We start from the raw sequence: 21,930 nt of genomic DNA on the forward strand, positions 1-21,930 counted from the left end.
GCTTGAGAGACCTCTTCTAATTCTCTAGTGCCTAAGTGGTTGAGTGTGGGAATTAAAAATGTCACAGGAAAGACAGCTGCGCCCAAAGAATTACATTCCACAGTAGGATTTCCATCCAGCCTGTCTTTAAAAACTCCAGTGATAAACAACTTATGCCATCCTTGGGCACCATATGTCAATATAGTCCTAGAAGGTATCTTTCTGACTGTCAAGCCCACATAATAATCCCTGTGGAAGAATAAACCAATCTAGAAGACACAGAAGGTGCTGAAGATCAAGTCCATTTGCAAGAAGAGATTTCCTTCTGGAGCAGCAGAGCAGGACCAGTGCCTCTGACAGATGTGTGGGCACCATACACACGAACTGTAACTCTGACCTACAAATCACTCCGTGTAGAAGCTCCTTCCCATAGATAACATATTCTGAATCAGGGTTGCTTATCAAACTAGCAAATGTTGCAATCAGCAGCCTTCACACTGGAACCTGTATTCAATCTGCCAGATTGTTTTCTCTAGTGGTAGTTAGTGTCATAATTCATTTTTATCTAAGTGCTAGCTGGCTATGAGGCTATTTTTCACCAAGTTTTCTCTCAAGTCTTATTATCTGGGATCCAAAATGACCTCCCTGTCTCTTCAGAGTGACTGCTTGCTGCAGAAACATCTACCCCATGCATAAAACTTCTTTATCACCGCTGATATTTACTGTTCTTAATTTTCAAGTCTTCCAGCAACCTCTCCAGCAGCTAATAAAAAATATTTTGTTGGCAATAACACTAGCCCTTCGCAAGGAAAGTTTCCCAAGCAGGTTAGTCTCATTTTGAGAAACTCAACCTGGGTACCACTGAGGCTGCATGTCTCTGCAACACACCAGTGTTTTCATTCTAACTTGTCAAATAAGCTGCACTTGTGGCTAATGCTGTAGTACATTTCAGCTCAAAACACTGCTGATGATTAATCATCCCAATGGTTTGCTCTCACCTTCTAGGTTTTGGTCCCTTTACATTAGCTTTCTATGACTAATCTTGCAGAACATAGCCACTTGTAAAAGTATCTATGGAACTGGCAAACATAAAAGCAACGGGTATAAAGGTGCATTTTGACAAAGCAGTTTGAGTACTTATGCCAGCAATCTTTGCCTAATAGCTTCTGACAGGACGCAGTATAAGAGAAAGGAGATCTCATATGAATAATGATTCCAATAAAAGCCAGCAAAATCACCCTGACAGATTTCAAGTATTTACACATTCAGCAGACCAAAAGCTATTTACACCAGTTGCCACGCTTCCACTCATTTAGCCCACAATTCAAGTTACAACCCTTTATATATATATTTAAAAATAAACTAACATCACGGTGGCTCAGTGAGGAGGCCAAGAGAGTAGAAAGAAAAGGTCACTAAGGCTCAATGGCAGGGAAAGAGCAAGTCAGCTCTAGGAGTAAATATCCCCTTAAATTTCCTGCATGTCCATCCAAATCAGGAAGATGCTGAAATGCATGGGGATCTTTGCTCTGCAAGGAGAATCATCATTGTCTGTAGCTTATCCCCACAAAACTGTGACAAGTCAGCAAACCCTGAATAACTCAAGAACTCAAAGAAAAGGAATAAAAGCCGATTTGTGGTAAGTTGGCAGGAGGAAAAACAAGAAACAAACTGTTCAGATTAAAATCGTGAGATGTCTTTTTCTTTTGCCAAGTGAACCGAGTCCATACTTGGAGGACAATTTCTTATGCATAAGCCCTCCAGAGCTCAAGTCTGCCTCCTTTTTATCCACTCTTGGATTTAAAATGGCATCACTTCAGATTTGCACCAGAGTTAGGGACAGTGGGATCAGGCAAGTTCAGTTTCAGTTGAACATAAACCAGCTCTGATAACTTCAAGGAAACTGAACATTACAACAATCAGATATCCAGAAAGAAGGAATTTAGTGTTGCTTTTTCTTGTTCAAGTCCTGGAGACAGTCTCAGCTGCATGCAAAATCTGTTCTGCCACAGTGATGAGGATCTTGGGAGCCTTGTAGCAGCCACCTGCACCTTAAAAGCCCAGGGACACACGGTCCATCAGGTGATTTCTGCCTCAAGAACAACACACCCTAAGAGATTTTGCCATCTGCTGGGAGGCAAGAAACTGGGGAGCGGGGGACAGAAACTTTCCTCCCAGCAAATACTTGATTCTGGGCTGTGTCCAACAGAGCTCCCTTAATGTAGGCTCCTTTCCCTCACCTCAGCACATCAAGCACTAAATAAATGGGAGATTTTGTTCCTCTGCAACAACTCTGCAACTGACAGCACAATCCAGATGCCAAGCAGCAACAGGCCCAACTAAAATGTTGTGTTAAAAACCTTATTCTCCCCAAGATAACAAAGATGGCTTTTGCACTTTTCACCACTCATGCTCAGAGACTCAGCAACAAGGGCCAAGACCAAGACCTTCATGTAGCCAGGAGAGAAACCCAGTCCATGCACACACTGTGCAGAGGGGCTGCAGCCACACTCCAGCAAGTGCCACCCGGGGCTGACACAGCCACACGCTGCAATGCCGTGTCCTGCCCCCCCACCAGATCAGACCTCAAACAGAGCACAGCCACATCATCCCAACTCTGCACCTGAACTAACAAACTCTGTCTCTCAGCACAGAAAATTAAGCTGACCCTGAGAGTTTGCCCAAACAACTGCCCTGTTTCTGGTTCCAAAACTGGCTTGTCCTTCTCTGCACCATAATATTCTGCTATGCTCTCACTGTAGAAATATCATGACGAGTACACAGCATTGCCCCAAAATGATAAAAACAGTACAGTCTAGAACAGAGTTCAAGCACCCTTGTTCTGTTCATTCAAAATACTTATATACTTGGCCATGTTGGCTGCTGGCACAATCCTTCACCATTTTTGCCTGTTTCACATGCAATGGCTGATCACACCAGGTTTGCACCCCTGTATGGTCTTGAACACATGAAAAATTGAAGGTGAACGTGCTGTGCTAACTGATCATAGCACCTGAGCTACTGGGCTACAAGTGCTTGCACCCTTTCTTCTCCAGGAGAGAATTTAACACTTGGATCTTCTGTGTCTCAAAGGAGGATGGAAGAGTTTTCAACAATATTCAATATTGGCCTCCTCCTGAAGTCAACGCCCTGCAATTTCAGCATGAGCAGCAAGGCAAAGCAAGAGTTATGAAACCTTCTGTTAAATCCTTTCTGGGATTTTCCCAGAAAATACTGGGTAATAAACCAGAAATGTCATATTTTATCTGTTCTCACTTTAACTCTCTCTTCTCTGTCCAGCACAGAGGGGGGCTGGGAGGTAGGCAGGACTTACATAAGGAACACTAAGTGCTGACACATAGTGAAGTGAGTCCTTCTGAAGTTCCTGTCCTATTTAGTCTTCTCAGTCACTACAGAGATGTTCCATCCAAGAGCACAGCTCGCAGTCACCGTGACTGAGCACTCCCTCTCTGTGAAGGATTCAGGTTAAATCAAAGCCAGCTGCTTTAGAGAGGGGCAGGCAGCTAACAAGAAGTTAAACAAAATAATAATAAAAAATGCAATCTAGAAACGACATACATAGGAAATCAGCTCTTGTGGTTCAAATAAATAACTCTAAGGTATTTAAGCCTCATGCACAGAAAACAATTTTGTAACTTTTTAAGTCATCCTCTTGCATTGTTGTTCTGCCCTAATAACTCTGAAATGTGCTACTCATCTCTCCCAGTTAAATATCCTGTTTCACAAACCCACTCCTAGATATCTGAAACTGCACAGCATTTCTATCTAGCTTTAGGCATCTAGCATTCCAAAGAATTAATATTTAAACTTATTATAAAGGAATGGGGATTGCGTTAAGCATGTAGTATTTAGCAAAACATTCATACCAATAAACTGCTGTGTTGCTTGTCTGAAGCACATTTATCATCCTTTAAACTCAAAAGAAAGATTATGGTCCAAAACTGACACATGTATCTATTTTCCTTTTAATACAACCAAGACTTAGATAGGATTAGAGAGTGGAAGCTATCAAATTCCAATTTTAACAATGCACTTAAAATTATATTCTCTTTCTTTGCCTAGGGGATTGTTGACTTCAGTATTAAAGTGACTTAACCATAGCAAATTGTGAAAAAGCATTGAATCACAGCACTTATTTTAAATAATCCTAGACCCTCTACCCCTTCTAGGGAAGAGCCTCATGTTAACATTTTTATACATATTACTGCTCTTATATCTCTTGATTATATATAAATGAGTAAAGACACTTTAACCTGTTGCAAGACATCACTAATTGGTATTTTTCCTGTTATATTAGCCTTTGATTTACACCTCACATACATTCTCCCAAGCCAGCACATGTAATTTATTTACAGCACTGGAAGGCAGGCAAAATACATCATCTACTGTTATACAACCTTCTACAAGGTATTAAAATACCAGGCCCCTGGAGACACACTTCATATAGTTCAGCAAGTTCCAAAATAAACCAAACCACCAACCCCCTAAGCACTTAAAACAACAATGGACATCTGTATTAAAAAGTTAGTTTTTTACTGTATTTGATGATGTCGCCTTAGTGTCATTTTTCCCTCTGGCTAATATGCAAACAACATGTAAGAATGAATTTGCTTTCTCCTCATTGTAAAACAACTAACAACTCTATAGCTCTCACAAAGCCCTCTTATCACACATGTAAATGCCAGAATTAAGTGTAGTTTATGATGTTTTGCATTCATTTAACCCTTAGGACAAATTTGGTGCCATAAATTCAATCGCAGTGCTCCTTACCGATCCATTCGGCAAGATAATCACGTTCAAACATAATGATGGAGAAGTCAAACATAATTATTAGAGTTAAAGCAAAACAGTTGCTTTAAATAAAAAGATCTTAAGCATTTTGAGTTGACTGAGAGCAACCTTGTAATGCTCAAAAACCTTAAAATAACCTAAAATACAGAATTTGGATCCATTTCCTATTGCAGCTCTGGAAATGTCTCACCTGTTTTACAAGCAGTCCTCTGTCTACAAATAATCATTAACAATCATTTCATACAGTCGAGCTAATGACTGCAATAAAAAAATTTTAAAAAAAGAAGTCCTTGTTCCAGGTAACCAGTGAAGCACAGATTCTCAGAACAGAAAGTTCAGGTTCCAACCAAGATTTCACATACAGGGTGCCAGAAATGTAATAGGAGGGGAAGGAAAAAGGGGAACTCTTTGCCTCTATTCTTCAAAGCCTGTGCAGAAAGGCAGTGCCTCGCTAGTGTGCACCGATGGTTATCTGAATGGAGGGACCGGCCCTTGCTTTTCTTTGCACGCCCCATTTACAGGCAATAAAACGGCCGGAGTGGTTTTAACTGGTCCTTCTATGTCACTGCAACGCTCCCTGCTCCCGGCAGAAGATAACAGCTGTGCCATATTCCCAAACACATACTTTTGCTATTGTTTGCACATTTGTGGGGCAAGATTATGCTGTACCACAGCCAGTGAGCGCTGCCCTTGCTTTGGAACCCTGTATTCCGAGTTACAGCAATGTGCTGGGAAACAGCGTTGGGTGGCTGAGGAAAAAAAGAGCAAACAAACCCCAGTCTATTAAAAGCCGTTTCAGGCACTGTGAAATGATTACTAGATTGCACGCCTGGTTCAAGCTTGTTGACATACAATGATAGAAATCTGGAGTGCAAAATGGAGTGGTTTACGTCTATTTTCCCTCTCCAATTACCCTGCCATCAACATCTTCAACAGTTCTAAAATCACTAAACAGCAGAATTTCTAGAATAATTGTAATTACGGTACTGAGCATGGAAATTATATTCACAGTACTACAGATTTCTCTCATAATCCATACGCTATTCCACTTCCTAGCTCACAGATGGATTTAATAGAAACTTGTTATTTGTCCTACAAGCTTTTCCCTGTACACAGGAAAAAGAACTTCTGTAATATTAGGATTGAAATACTGACCCAGCTAAAGTTAGTGGCAAGACTCCTACTGATATTAATAATTTAAGGTAAAATTTTGTCCATCTTATTCAACAAAAAACCAAACCACTTTACAGCAATGAAGCAGTACAGCGTCCTAGAATACATTAACTTTAAATTTAGCAGTTTCACTAAAAAGAATCTTGTAGCCCTCCCAGAATGTAATCTCAAACATACTGAAGATCCTCAGCATACACTTAACAGTGTATGTGTGTACAGGGTTGAACTCTTAATATACAAATAATGTATTCAGCTATATCTAAATCATAATTTAGAATGGTCTATGTTCAAAAATGAGACTGCTCACAGGAACAGTAATGTACATACTCAACCACTTGCAAGATGTAGACTTTAATTTTTTTCTTACTATAAAAAAAAAGGATCTTTTTCTCCTCACTCCACTTAGCCCAGTAAATAATAACCTCCATTATTGTAACATTTTAAAGGCAGAACAAGTGATTTATTACTTTTAACTTAAATTTCCTTCAAACAAAATTCAAATCAAATAAACAATTTTTCTTCCAATTACTGGACTTATTTCCTTGTTGAGAGTAATCTGACATTATCTGTTATTCCATACAATTTTGCACAATATTAAAAAAGATACAACATTTATTCTCTTCAGCTTTTCCAGTAGCTGTTGTTTTTGTCATGAAGCAGAAAAGAGGTTTTTTGCTTTTACAAGTACTGAATGCCTTTATATGACTTGTTCATCATTAGATTTCCTGGTTTGTATTTGCTAAATATTCTCCACTAATGATTCTTAAATTACAATGGATTTAATGATTAGATACAATTAAACTTATTTTAAATTAAATCCATGAAAGTCCCATCTTCAAGTCAGTGACTGATTTTGCAACACAAATCATTAGAAGAACTTCCTTCAGCAGCAAGTAACTGAAAGTTATTTGCCTATTCAAGACAAGTAAGGATTATAGGCAGTTTAAGAGAGGAGAGGACAGTCACAATTTATTCCAAATGAATTTATGAACACATTCTCCAATTTGCAGTTTCTTCTCCTTTCTCCCCTTACAAAACAAAAATTAGGCAAAAAAGAGACCACGAAATAAAAATATAGCTCTGTAACTGCACATTCTGTTCAGACCAACCTTTCAATTCCTTTTTGTAGCAGAGCTCAAATGCAGCAAGGGAACTACAGTGAAAATAAGAAATAATTACTACTGCAGCTCTACCTAAAACTGAGAGTTTAGAGATAATCATACCACTGAACCTGTCCCTGTCTCCTTATCAGCCCATAACACATTTATCAGATCTAGGCAGTCACACTTGCTCCAGTGGGATAATTCAGGTGAACACAGATAAGGTGTAAGAAAGAAAATGGCAATCAGGCCCAAGACCAGTCAATTCACCTATAAATCATAAAACCAAAGTATACACTTCTGCTTAAGATCCCAACAGTATAAGCTGTTACTTTCATAAGGACAGTCCTGACAACCAAGGAAACAGTCACAGGAGGATTAAATGGCAAGATTTACCCCTCCTTCTCAACAGTAGGAGGAAATTAATACATTTCAATACATTGGTTGTGTGTTTGCTGAAAGCAGCTACAGTTAACAACAAACAAAAAAAAAAATCCAAGCCATTTTCTCCTTGTCTGAATAAAACATACTCTCAACAAGGAAACATCCAACTACTGCAACTCGACCAGCTTATTGTTTTGCCCACTGTAAGTTAATATCTGAAGTGGTTGCTGCAAAGGTCCGGGCCATTTGGATGATTTCCCAGTGGCACAGCTAACAGGATAAATCTCGTCATTTCTACTGAGTCATGAATTAGGTACACTGAACAAAACTGGAAAAGAATGAAAAGGAGAAGTGTTTCCTGGTAACAACCATAATCAATGTCATTTAGAAACGGAGATATTTGGCATCTTTATAGATTACTCTTTTGTCACCACTAAAGCCTTCCCAAAAGCTTCTTCCCTGTAGACAATAACTATTTTGCCACATTACTTTCAAAACTGTAATACCGTAGCATGAAATTCAACAATGTGGAACCAAACCCACAGAATCTCAGGAAAACACTGTAAAATGGACTTCATACCTTATGGTACAGTTATTCTATGTCAAATGCCTCTAAAAAAGCAGTGTCTGTATGCAAATACTCTGCCTTGTTACACACAGGGAAATCAATGACCAAGAAAAGCGTGGTGCCTGTCACAGCCAGCCACACCAGAAGGGGTTGGGTGGGTGAAAACTGGGCATTTATTTTAAACAGCTCCCAAACAGAACAAAATATGAAGCACAATTCCAAAATAGCGGTATTTTCAGCAAACAACCAACAGCTCCATCCTGAAAAGCTTACACCCAAATGATCCAATTCCCAGAAATAATCCTCACCACAACCCCTCAAGTTTTTGTTTGGCTCTTCAGAAAGTCCAAAAGACTTGCTCAGGCACGGAAGCATTCTGCAGGATCATAACTTAAACACTGTGAAACAGCAGAGTAACACCACAGAGACATTGCAACAGCAGGATACTTCTTCCCCATTGTGATTACTTCAAAGCTGCCCTTTTTATTAGTAGAGCAGTGTATCATTTTGATTCATTCTCTTTGGAAAAAAAAAAATTAAAAAGTAAGATTTGTTTAGGAAAAAAAGACCTTACAGGCAACTATAAAAATCAGTTTTGCTCTTGTTAGAGAGCATCTTTTACACTCCCTACTTGCAGCTTTCAACTGTGGATAAACCAAAACCAGGAGGCACATTCTGTAATCTAAGCCAGACTGCAGAGGGAATTACTGGGTACATGGCACTCTGGGGCTGGAGAACAGGAGACACACGGCACGATGGTCTGAAATCAAGCTGTCATCAGTTTCCTTCCCAAAACCTTTCACTGGGTAAATCTGAGTATTTCCCTCACTTCCACGTCTCAGCTTTATCTCGTTATATCACATCCACATGCAGCTATCCCAGTCCTTTATCATCCTCAGAGAACCGGGGTTGGTGGGAGATGGTTTGCACTGCTCCTTGAAAGAGCAGCAGCTCTCCTGTCTGCAGCACAGCCCGCTTTAGAGACACTGATTTGTGAGATGGAGCACGGTGAGCACTCCAGAATGCCCCAGTGGACATTAAAGCACTTGCTGACACTGTCCAGGTCAGAAGGAGCAGCACATCCCACACATTTTAAATCAGACTCAGAATGTTACTTTAAATTTTATTTTCCCTAACTCCTCCTGAAAATGTCTTCTTGGGGGGAAAAAAAAAGCAAAACCAAACCAAACAAAAATTCCCAACAAACAAACAGGAAGCCACCCAAAAAACTCAGTGTTGCCATCTTTGGAAAAATCCAACATAATCCATCAAATCCTCCTGCTCCGTTAAACGAGCCCTCTCCTGCCCATGGACACCTACTTACTCCCATGACTCAAGTCACCCATACACTGAAGCAACCTCAAGGTAACACCCTGGATGGAAAACATACTAAACAAAAACAGCAATAAAATGTAAAACACTTTTTTTTTCCCCAGTGGTGAAAATGGGAAATTGATCAGTCAGGAAAGATGAATTAGGAACCTTCTCCCATGCTCACCTACATCTACTCTAAAAGTCCCGAGTGAATGCAAAGTTAAATTCTCCCTCTTTCCCTCCTGCCCTCCGCAACAAGAGGGATATGCATGAAAAGAGGGCTAAAAAAATTTTAGAAGTATTTCAACAGTCTGACTGGACAGGGCAATGCATGGGCAGGATTTTAAGCTAGTATGAGCCCTGTCAAGTGGCACCAACCTCACCCGTGGGACCACAAGGGACTAGAACAGCCCCTGAGTCCCTTCACAGGCAGCAGTTGCAGCAGCACAAGAGCTTGTAGCTCTCCCTTTATACTACGTGAATCCTCCTTCCCTCCCCTCCAAACAGGAGTCTGTGTAACAGACCTTCATTTCATTCCTGCCAAACATTAACAACCTCTTTTTTTTTTTTTTTTTTAATCAGGAGAGAAGAATTGCAGCATTAACAAACAGAAAAATAAAAAAGGTAATTTATAACCTGCTGCTCCGCTCTGTCTGTATTCAGTGCTGATGAACAAACACATCCTAGAGGCTGTCGGACAGACCTAGCACAGATCGAGGTGTTCATTAACATAACTCCGCGGCAATGAAAGGTGCCATCACCCTAGGTAACAAGCTCACAAAAGAAAATGTCACTAGTCCAAGGGCATGCAGCCTGCTTTTAATTTTCAGAAGAAAGGACAGAACTGGAAAAAATCCCAGTGAGAACAGTCTTACAGCGACAAGATAACTGCACTTACATATCTAAAATAGAGAATGGGAATAGACTGATAAGAGAAAAACCCTTTTAACATTACAGAAAACATTGTCTTAATAACCTTAGGTGTACATATGTCTCTGCAAGCGACTTTGTAGCATAAAGAAATGTTCCAATTCCCTCTGAGCCCATTCAGTGACACCTTAGAGGGATTATTTTAAAACTGAATTTCGATTAACAAATTTCAGCTGAGATAACCAGGTCTAGCTGAAAAGTGTAATGAAACAGATTTTTAGTAGGCAACTCCTAACCCTACTTCAGTGCCACGTCTTTAACGATGCACAGCTGAAAATCAGGCATTTGTTAACCAGCAGAATTTGACCTTTCGGGCACCAGGAGTTCCCAAGTCTAAGGATTCACCGCCTGAATCCAGCATTTGTAACACCTCCATGAAATACAAACTATAAAATCCAAGCAACCGTGGTGAAACTGCTGAATAAGAACCAGACATTTATTGTCAGCCAGGCACGCTCACAAACAAACACCCCACACGAACTCTGTGGCCAGTCTTCAGCACCAAGCCCAAAACAAACACCTTTGAGACGCGACCGCATGAGCAGCTTAGGACAACTAAAGAGGATGCTGGTCTCAAGATTTTTTAAATAATATTGAGAGACACTCAGCTTCACACTGGAAAAACATAGTCTGGTTTACCCTGTGCCTCCAAGGTGCTCAGGAAAAAAAAAGTTTTCAAGCTTGACGTTAAATAAACAAGTTAGGAAACACACTAAAGACCAGAAAGGGAGTAGGGAGGTGGGGGGAAAGCTTGTTACGTTTTTATTTGTGTGGTGAATAGGTTTTTGGTGATGGTAGTGTTTAGTTCATGCATTTTCAAACTCACCCTTCACGCTTTGATGTTTCTGCTGCTGGAAATAATCTTTGGAGCCTCTAGCACATCGCAGCTCCTGCGCCCTGGGCAGAATCGGGATCCTCTCAAATATGCTGGGTCGTTTGGGGATGAAATCTAGCAGAGGTGCTGACATTTCAGGGGGGCTCTGCTGAGGCTCCGTGTGGTCACTGCCGTTACTGACAGATACTTTGAAGGACATCTGAGGATTCAAGTGAGGTTTACCAGCGCCGGGACGAGTCACCCGCGGCAGATCCTTCTGAGACGCTCCCTGGCATTTGTCGCTCACCTCGACGCGGGCGCTGCCTTTCTGACCCGCGGCGAGCTCACAGTGCATGTCCGCTTGCGGCTGCTGCCAGGGCCCCCGCCGCTCTCCTGCACCGAGCGGCACACGGGCTGTCAGCGCGGGCGGCCGCCGCGGACCCGCCGCCTCAGCCCCCGCCTCAGCCCTCAGCCCTCCGTGCCGCCGCCTCCCGCCTCAGCCCCGCGCCGCCAACGGCCGATAACCGCCGCGCGTGAGGCGGCGCAGCCCGCAGACCTCAAGCCCGCAGCCCTCAGCCCCCTGCCCTCACGCCGCGGCCCCCGCCCGCTGTCTCACACACACCGGCCGGACGGGGGAAGACCCGGGGCGCTCGGACCCCGGCGGCGGCTCGTCCGTGACGGACGGGGCGGCCGATGCCGCGCGTCGGCTTCGCTCCCTCTCTAGGCAACACTGCCGGGCTGCTCGGAGCCGCTCCCGGGAAGGCGAGCGCGGCCGGGAGGGGCGGGGAGGGGGCCCGGCACACGGGCGGGTTGTTTGGCGGCCGGTGCCTTTCAGCTGAGGCATCCGAACAGCGGCCGCCCCGGCAACCACGGACGCGGTGGCAAAGCGGGCTCGCCACCGCCGGGCTCGCCGCGGCCCCCGAGTCACCGGTCCCCGAGGGAGGGAGGGAAGGAGGGAGGGGGGAGAGCCCGGCCGGGCGCGGTGACAGCCGCGCCCCCGCGCTCCTACCTGGGAGGGGCCGCCCGGGGGACGCGCTGCCCGCCGGCTCCCGCCGCCGCGCCGGGCGCACGGGCTCAGCCCCACTCCCCCGCCGCAGGGCCGGCTGCCAGAGCGCAGGCGGCCCGGGCCATTACCCTGGCGCGGCGGCGGGGCCAGTCGGGGCGGGCAGGGGGAGGGCTGTGCCGCCGGGGCCGCCCCTCGGGGTTTGGCAGAGGGGTACGCCCGCGGGCCGGGTCCGGCTGCGCATCCAGGAACGCGGCAGGAGGGCTGCGGGTAGCCCGTGCTTGCGGGGATCAGTGGGCCAAGGTCAGTCTGAGAATAGGTGTGCCCTGGGTCTGCACCTTCCTGGTGCCCGACCAGTGGGGAGTCCCTGCAGATGCCCACTTGCCTCCCGAGAGGTTCTTGATTTTCCCTCCCGCGGCCCCGCTGCCATGAGCCTGGACCCGTTCCTTTTGCCCGAGGTCGTCGAGGATCCTTGTGCCTGTCCCCAGGCAGTCTGCTCAGGCGTGCGGCTGCCCCGGCACTGCACATCCACAAGCCAACCCACCACTGAACAGCTGGCAGTGCCCTATAAACAACTTGTGTGCGAAAGCCACAGCCACTGCAGCATGTCACAGCAGAGCAGCAGGAGAGAGCAAAGCCTTGCCAGGGACAGGGGCTGGGAAGCAAGAGATGTGTTGGAGGTGGGTAGAACCTGGCCAAGACATCTCTCTGGTGATGCGGTTCCAGCTGCATTCAGCGCTTCAGTCTATGGACGTGGATCGTTTCCTGCCTGCCCTACAGGTGCAGGAGCTGTCCCGTGCCCACAGAGACAATTAAGCTAGCTCAGAGCAAGCACCACAGCACAGTGACATTTGCACTGGCTCCTCCTGGGCCAGCCTGGGTCTGGAAGCAATCTGGTTGGGTTTATTAGCTTGGGCCTGGTTCCAAGCAAATGCAGGCTTGGATGCACAGCTTTGCACCAGAGAGTTGTATTAGCCCACACTTTTCTGGCTCAGAGATGTCTCCACCCTCCTGCCCTACATGCTGCTGTCAGCACAGGTGCAGCACAGCAGGTCTGTAACACACCAGGACAGCTTGAAGATAGGAGAGACTCGGAGTCAGCCCTGATTTACATGGGTGTAAATCATACAGACATCTGGCTGGAAATCCTGCTTGTTCACAGCAAACCTAAAGGAGAGGCTTGGGAGATTTAGCACAAGGAGGAGGGACAGCTACTGAACTGGCATCTTGCTACACCCCTCCTGAGGAGAGTCCCGCAACGAGACGAGAGATCTTCATCTTCTTGTAGCACAGATGCTGCACAGAGTGCCTGACTCACAGTTTTATCCAACCCTTAATAACAAGTGCCACGCTGCAGTGTACAGAGTACAGGAATGGTCAGGACAGCAGGGCATGACTTTTTCTTGGCAAATGCTATGAATGTTGTGGATTTAGTGGGAGGGAAGCAACTCTCAATAAAAGATACAAGATCTTGAGATAGAACAAGTAGTTCTGGGAGAAGCAGTACTAATGACTGTCATTTGCAATGCCTCTCCTCATTCCTGCCTAGTGTGGATGACCTGAGGTCTACCAAGCAAGGAACTTGCCAGCCTTTCCCCTCAGTAATGGCAGTAATAGGGTCTTTTTCTTCTGTAAGACCATGTCTTAAATAGTCAGAAGTTAATAGCTGTCTGTCAAATGTGGTTGAAAATTGGTAAACATCCTCTGAATACCTTAGTGGGAACAAGAAGCTACAAGAAGAGAGAAAATCCCCACGTTACCTCTATGGGAAACAAAACTGAATATCAACTAGCTGGCACAAACATTGAATTGGATGGTAATATCCTAGGGATTTATGAAAACAAAGTAAAAATTTTCAGTATACATTATCACACCACCTCTTAGTGCTCTGCTAACCTATGTCCCCATCCCCCAGTCCCATCCATCCATGAGGCCCTCAGGACCAAGCTGTTCTTTTTCTTTGATTTGGAAATGCTAAAGGCACCTGGCAGTATTACCACAAGCAGTAATTATTTAAGACAGAAATACGCCATGGCGACCGCCTAAACCTCAGTTGACATGAAGAGGCAGTAAAATTTACAGAGGGAAATATTATTCCAGAACACAGTGTAACCAGAGAAATCCCACTGCTTCCAGTGCAGGAAATAAATAGCATTTAGGTGGATCCTGAATGTGGGCTCATCTTGTGCAAATTATTACAGCTATATTGATACATGCTGCCCAAATATCTAGAGGGAGTTTCCTAGAAAACAGGGAGTTTTGGATATATTATGTACCTTCCTGGAGGGATTTTCTTTTGTGGTTAGGGATTTTCCCACAGCAAGCAGGGAGGAGCTCGTTAACCCTCATCACTGCATTCTGTACCTGAAGTCGTGTGTGTCCTGCTCTGAACCGCTGCTGCTTTCTTTTTATCACCAATACCCAGAACTTTCTGCAAAATACCGGCAGGTGCCGCCACTGGCTCAGCAATCGCCCAGGGCTGGGCTGTTCCATGGGCAGGAGCGGGCACGGAGCCTCCTCCATGTGCTGGGCACCCTCTACAAGCCAGGAAAGGTTTGGGCTGAAGCACATCACAGCTCCAAGCTCCAACAGCGGAGGGTAAAGGCCCTTCACACCGAGATGAATTTCTCCGTGGCAGATCGTGTCACAGAAATACAGACCTCATAGCTCAAGCTGCAGGTCTCCCCATATTCCTCCCACAGGAAATGAGGCCCCATGGGCTCAAAGCTGTGCTCACAGCGCTGTTTCCTCAGGTTCGAGTAAGGCATTTGGCAGCTGCCCTGACCTTAGTGGGACTGTGCAGCTGGGGATGCCCAGCCCTGGCCCTGAGCAAGACAAAGAGGTGGTGGATGGACACTCTCTTCCAGACCTGGATGTGTCTGATAGAGACTTGGCCCCTAGAGCTGTTGGAAAACAACAACTTGGTCCCTCTGGCGAGTGCACAGACGTGGACGAACAAGTGCTGGGAGAAACAAATGCTCCTTGAATAACTGTACTAATGCAAGAGTTAAGTAGTCCCTTTTCTCACCCTACTGAACCAGAAGACACTTCATGTTTTGGTTCTGGAACAAAGGTCAAGCAAGTGCAATTGTGGCTGCTGAGACTGTTTCATGCCCTGGGTCACCACGACTTTGCTGCATACACGAGCTGTACAGCACACTCTGATTCACCCAATGTTGTCACTGCATCCATGAGCTCGATGGGTGTCTCCCTTCTTGTGTCCTTGGGAAAACCAGTCATTGGCCTCTCTCCCCCATGACAGAAATAGTCTGCCCTTAGGAAAGTGGGGGGCAGATTTCTCTTGTTCAACATTCCTGGTTGCCAAGGGCCATGGTCATTGGTCATGGCATGGCCCACAGTTAGGCCACTTTTCTCTCTTAATGATGTCACCATCAGCAAAGCAAACCTTTCAGTTGAGGCAGACAAGCCATCTTCAGTCCCTGAAGCTAGTCCCTGCTTCATTCTGAGTCACATATGAAAGGTGGGGTTGCAATTTGGTATAAAAAACATCCAGAGAAATGAAACTGCTTGCCTGAATATCCTCTCACCAGGTCAAGTGGGCAGGACACAGGTGCTGAGTAATTAGAGACTTGCCCATCTGCCCATTCACTCCTAGTCTAAGGCTAGCTTGGGCCAGAGTGAAATTGTACCACTAAGGAGAAGAAGTTTTAAAAAGTTTGATACATTTTCCCTGCTGACACCAGCCATGATCAGATCATTGCCACAACAGTGTTTTTAGGACTTACAGGTGCTTTTGCAGATGCTCAACAACCTCCTTACTCTGAACTGTCCCTGTGCTCACAGCTGCATAGGCAGACACAGTTTCCTGCCTCTGGATACACAGGAGGACACAGAGATCATCTGTAAGAGGAGGGGGGAAAGGACACTGCATGAAGGAGACTCCAGTTCACCAAATGCAGCCTTCAAAGCTCTTTACCTTTGTCAGGAAGCGACGGCTGTAACCGGCCGCCTCACAAACCGGATCTTCGAGAAACTCGGAGCAGCTGAAACCTCCTGTTCCCCCAGCAGTTCTGTGGGAGGAGAGGAATGAGGCAGAACGGATACAGTTAAGGTGAGCTGCACAGAGCAAACAAAGCAGAGGTGAAGTATTAATCTCTAGTTCACATATTGAAGTCATCTATTCCAGCAGGCAACAAAATGAGATTTTAAAAGGACACAATTGAAATTGTGAGAACTTTGTGTCACTGCTGCAGTGCAGACAGAGGTGGGAGGTGTTACCATAAGCATTCTCTTAATACTGGGCAAAACAAGCTCTCTGGTGGGAGAATAACAAACTTTATTATAAATAACCTGGTTGCAAAGGAACTGTCAATTTACACACAGCAGTTTATTTACAAAGGCATGCCAAGTCCAGACTTGTTTTTGTTTTAATTTACTGCACCACAGATAGCAAAGGAGAAACAACCAAACAAAAACTGAGCCAAAGGAATTGTCTCTGTGAGTATGCCCATTTCTTAGAGATTGCCCATATCCCTTTAAGGCAGCACAAAGCCCTTCTTTATAGTGGTTTGAAAATGACCTCCTAAATTAAGGCAGCAGGGTCAAACTGACCACACATTATCTAGTGATGGACTCAACTATTGCCTCATAACTTAGAGATTTGTTTATAGTTCTTGTAGTTAGAAAAAAGAAATTCCTCAGATCATGCTGACTTATCTTTTAAAAATAAACCTCTTTACAATAGCATATTTTGGGAAAACCACATGGTGATCTTAAATCCACCTTTGTCTTGCAGAAACTGCAAGAAACAACCATCATCTCCAAAAGCCACTGTAACACTACAGATCCCTCCTGCCTCTCCAGTTAATTGGCAGATCATTCCTGTGAACTTTGAGGAAAAGAAGGGTCCAACCAGGCTCCATTCAGGATGTGGTTGTTTACACCTGCAGTTAGTTTCCTCAAACATTCATCTGTACTATTTCTCTGCATCAATCCATAAACAGATCTATCTCTCACATCATGTATACACAACACAGGTAGTAAAATAAACTTCAGTCATAAACAAACAAACAAACAAAACCCCCTCAGAACAGCACAACTTAAGAATGTTCAGCTTGTAAAATCCAGTCCTTGGCACTGAGATGTCCCAGGACTAGAATTGCTGGTACAAACTTGACTCATGCCTACTCTAAATGAGTTACAGAACTGGAGTTATAACATGACCCCCAGTTATTTCGCCTAGGGTTCCATATATTCAATGCACTGAAGACAGTGATTGCTGAATGAACAGCTAGTCACTCTTCTTTCTGTTTTCTCTTCACTGGCACAGTGTCTGGGCCACACAGTGAATGTATTTACTGAACGCCAGCCAAGCCCTGTGCAGAATACAGAATTATTCATTTACTCCAGGGCATTTCTTTGGTGTCCATCACTGCAGCAGCCTACTAATTCGGACACCAACATTTCCTTATCATCACTGGAGGTGAGGGAAGGTGGGGTTAGGCTAAACCCCATTTCACAACAGGGGCCCAGAAACCAAAATCTTCAGTTTGAGTGCTAAACTTCTGACAAAGATCAACTGCTTCCCTCACCCTTCACTCCAGGTTATTTAGCATTTCCCATCATTGTCTATGGTAAAACTCATTTCCAGTTCCATCAGTTAAATTCAACCCTTGGTGTCCCAAACACAACATGCAGAATCTGGGAGACTTGAAAAGTGGCCACCTGTGAAGAGCTGAAGTGCTGCACAGGATCTCTATGCAAAGCACAAAAAAGACAAACCCATATTTCCCTGGCAGTTTTCAGCTTGCATTAATTACAAGAGTGGACTTTCTAAAACATAAACATTGTGGTTGCTGATAAACCTTTCCCAGAACTAACTGCAAGTGTGTGCAAAGACAAAAGCCCCTCAGTACCCAACTTTGAGATGCAGCCCTGCTCAACCCTGACAAGGTCCACAGCCTGGACCTGCTCTGAGCAGTGACCTCTGGCAGTGAGCAGACAGAAAATCCTGTGCCTTATGGAGCTACTGCCCCATCTCCCTGCTCCTCAGAGCTTGCCCTGGAGGTGGGTACAGAGTCTGTCTCTTGAGCTGAAACTTCAAACACTAGTGGAATTTGCTTAGCAAGAGCAGAGAAGGATGCTTACACATAACCCTCAACAATCTTTGACTCAGGCAATTACATATTTCCATTCCTAATTCCTGCAAAATTCCTCCAGGGCTCTTGTCATATCTTTTCAGACAAGATGCAGTTATATACAACAGCCCACCCCAGCCCTGTGTTTTAGGAGTCAGATTTAAAAGTAGAGTTATTCAAGAAGTGAAAGGCAAAGCCTGTCATTTTTGGTGTGTTTTGGGCAGGGGTAGAGAGGAACTCAGAGTACACTCAGCACTGGTTCCTTTGATGATTGCATGAGTACATACATGTGGCTTAGGCCAGAGTTTTCTCTGCAATTCTTACTGTAGGAACTGACTCTTTAGGGAGACAGAAACTGAAGAGGAAATTCCTGTGCCATCACCATTTATTCGATGAATCAGCTTGCATATTCAACAGGGAACTATTCCCACTTGAATTTGTGTTTTGTTCTCATGGCAGGCTCCAGAGACCCGAGGTTCATCCGTCTCCTGACTGACTAGCTCTACTGTAGTCCCAAGATTTTTTTAAGGACAGAAAGGTGAGATCTCTTCTAAGTTATTTTTTTGTTGTCTGAAATCTGAGCATGGTGCAGGTTTTGCTCCCTCAGACACGAGGAAGCTGCACTGTTTGTTTATTCTGCGCCATTTGTGGCCAATCTGCCAGATGCAAATCTCTACCGTGAGTCTGCAGCAAAGGAAAGCAACATTCTACATCCCCTTACAACACAAGAGCTTGGCAAACCACATTCCAGGCATGTCCACAGCACCCAAATGCATTTAATCCACACAGCAAATATATTAACACAGTACTGGTGATGGAAAATATCAAAGACCACAGAGGGAGGAGGGTATGGGGATAGTGGGGAGAACTCTCAACTTGCAGTGTAGTGCCTGTGATGATTCCACACAGACTTTCACTGTTTTATTGCATCTTTGGGGAGAGGTGGTGATGGGAATGGGGGGAACGTGGCTGCCATCGGTGTGTGAAGCCCTGCAGCTACAACACACCTGCTTGAACAGGGAAAGCACTGCGAGCTGCCACCATTCATCCCACAGGAAAGGGGAGAGCACTGTATGTGGCGAAGCACCTCCACAGCCAAAGGTGCTCCTGAGGCCACCTCCTATGGATTCCATACCTCCACCCACCCCGCCGTGCACCAGGCCGTCCCCAGGCAGAGCCACGTGCAGGGGCTGGGGGAGGCCTGGCAAGCACAGAGCCCGCAGACTGCACCACTTGCCTGTGACTGAACAGGTACCAGAACATTCATCAGCAGGACCCTGGCACTTCCCTGGCTGCCCTGGGAGCCGCAGGAGCTGGGTGGGAGGTGGGAAGATGGCTGCTGCAGGCCTCAGGACACCGAGCACAGCACACACAATGGAGCCTCTGTTCAAAGCACGCAGCAACAGAATCGAAACCACTTCATTTCAAGGGGCATTCAGGCCTGGAGCCGCGATTGGCACCAGGACAATTCTCCAAAGTGGCAGAGCTCCTGTTGAGGGAGCGAGTCCTGCCTCCCGTGGATACAGCAGTGCGCAAGAGCTTCAAGGACCAGGGCCTCCGCGTTTGTCCACCACAATCTGAATTTTCAAAGCTGTATCTCAGAAAATGAAGCAAGATAGGTTTTTTCAGATTTATAACTGAATGCTCAGGAGCTTAAGCCTCTATTTCATTACTCCGCTGTAACAGGAACACGGATCTGAACCATCCACCACGTACCTCTCCAGAGTTGCAGTGGATATTATTTCAGGTGCTCTTGACTGCAGTTCACTTGTGGGAGAGGCAGGTTGTTCACAAGGTTACCAGAACACTGTTTCACCTGTGCATGCAGCAGGCAATCCAGCAACAAGATGCAGCTCAGCTTTGAGATGATTAAACAGATGAAAAATATCAGGAGGGATCCAGTTCAGCTGCAGCTACACAGAAACCAACTGTAAAAAGGCTTTATTTTTTTCTCAGTACCCAGAATGCAGAACTGAACTCAGCAGACTCTTCCCCTACCTCACAGAGGCTTCACAGACCGATTCTTATGTTAAGACAAAAGTATACAAAAGGACTTGAAACACCACCACAGTTTGCCAGGGGAATAGAATTATTCCCAAAGCCAAAACCACAGTAAGATGTTATCAGTTACTCAACTTCAAAGGGCAACCAACATACACTATGTTCTTGTACACTGATTCACAGGCATGAGATACTGTTAAAGATGCACTTTTAAGTTAAGGATTTAAAAAAAAAAAAAAAAGTCTTCAGCTCTTTAAATATTAGAGCTGGTAAAGAAACCACAAAGCAATCAGCTTTTGAAAGCTCTTCTGTCATAGGGAGAATGCTATGAATCACACACACATTAACAGATATGTGCAAATCTCTGCGGCAACACAAGGACAGACCTGAACCACTTAGCCATCAAAAAGTCATCTACATTTTAAGCCCGTTGTTCAGAAGTGTAACACTTAATTAGAACTTGCAGTTTATGGCTGTGGGAGTGTTGCAGAAAATACCACAGTAATAAAAAAAAAAATACTGCACCTGTTCAAAAGCATGAAAAACTTACTTGAAATTTTCATCTGCAGTATTTGGGTTACCAGTTACACCTGAGGTACCAGCTAAAGCACCAAGTGCACATTACAATGCCAAAAAAATATGCAAATTAAATTATTAAATAAGTCAGATAGGCAAGAGGCTTCTACCTGTCAAGCATGGGGAAGTTTTAGCTTAACCTTTAAACATTGTGAAAGGCTGTCCATCACCTAACTGTGTTTGCTATGGGCCATCTCAATGCAAAAAGAAAATATAATTCTCATTTCCACTACCAAATCTAACATCTGCAGTGTCTGCATTACAAAAAAAATTACCTCTCTACTGAAGAAAGCAATATGCAGTTCTCACTGGAGATTCAGGGGTTTCTTTTACCCAAACCCTACAGACACCCTATTACTACACAGCCACATCACACAAACATAAGTAACACCGTGGCCATCCTCAAATCTTGGGTTCTCTGTTTAAAAAAAAAACAACAAAAACAACAAAAACAACACAACAAAAACCATAGGATTAACAGCACTGAAGGAAAATGATACTTTTGTTTCCCCTTATCAAACTAAATTCATTTGCAAGACCATTTAGCTTACTGTTCTCATCTTCATATTTCACACATTTTCCAATATAGGTATCATAGTAACTGAAGTCTGTCTAAAAACTGAGTAGTTAATTTTCAAATCATTTAGATAGGTTTTTAGATAAAAAGCTTTTAAAAAATAGTGTTTTTCACCAGAATCCACCAATATTGTATACCATTTTGAAAAATTTGGATGTGCTGCAAACATCCTTCCTACGGATCAGAACTTGGTTTGCTAAGTCACCTTAAAGATAAAAATCTGAGCTGCTCACTTTCCAGGCAATATTTGTGTGCTAATAATGCCTTTCTGCACACCCATTTTACTCTGAAGGCATATTTCCAGCTTACAGAGGAGCAGCATGTTTTATTCCTGAGCACATCTGTTTCCTACACTTAAACTACACTCTTGATCTAGAAGTGTTATCAACTAAATTTATGAAGCACTTAAGCACTAAGTATCTACGTGAATCTCTCCTCAGCCCCCTAACAGAAGAGAGTAGGGAAAGAACACAATGTGAAAAATAATGAAAGATCTGCGTGTCAAAATAACTCTGGCAATCTTAAATGTCATAGTCTTACTTACCTAGAATGAAGAACAGGCACTTTCTCATTTGTAAGTGACATTAAAAGAAGGCAAGAT

General features: G+C 44.4%; 2 protein-coding genes across 2 annotated transcripts in view; both read right to left on the reverse strand.

The window, feature by feature from the left end:
• Positions 1-11,429, reverse strand: part of GLIS1 (GLIS family zinc finger 1) — a 178,683-nt gene extending 167,254 nt beyond the window's left edge. Inside the window, exon 1 of the mRNA XM_041483368.1 lies at positions 11,087-11,429. Coding sequence (XP_041339302.1) covers positions 11,087-11,429 — 343 coding nt within the window. The remainder of the gene's footprint in view (positions 1-11,086) is intronic.
• Positions 11,430-11,660: 231 nt separating this feature from the next.
• Positions 11,661-12,605, reverse strand: LOC121362022 (translation initiation factor IF-2-like). The gene has a single exon (XM_041483189.1). It carries the CDS (start codon positions 12,603-12,605, stop codon positions 11,661-11,663), a length of 945 nt encoding a protein of 314 aa, XP_041339123.1.
• Between the last annotated feature and the right edge of the window lie 9,325 nt (positions 12,606-21,930).

This window comes from Pyrgilauda ruficollis, unplaced genomic scaffold (genome assembly GCF_017590135.1).
Source record: "Pyrgilauda ruficollis isolate IOZ18807 unplaced genomic scaffold, ASM1759013v1 scaffold6, whole genome shotgun sequence".
Taxonomy (NCBI): Eukaryota; Metazoa; Chordata; class Aves; order Passeriformes; family Passeridae; genus Pyrgilauda; species Pyrgilauda ruficollis.

What these genes read in the sequence shown, in the direction of transcription:
- LOC121362022 (XM_041483189.1), bottom strand. Translation starts at nt 12,605, where the DNA reads ATGTGCAGTGCCGGGGCAGCCGCACGCCTGAGCAGACTGCCTGGGGAC.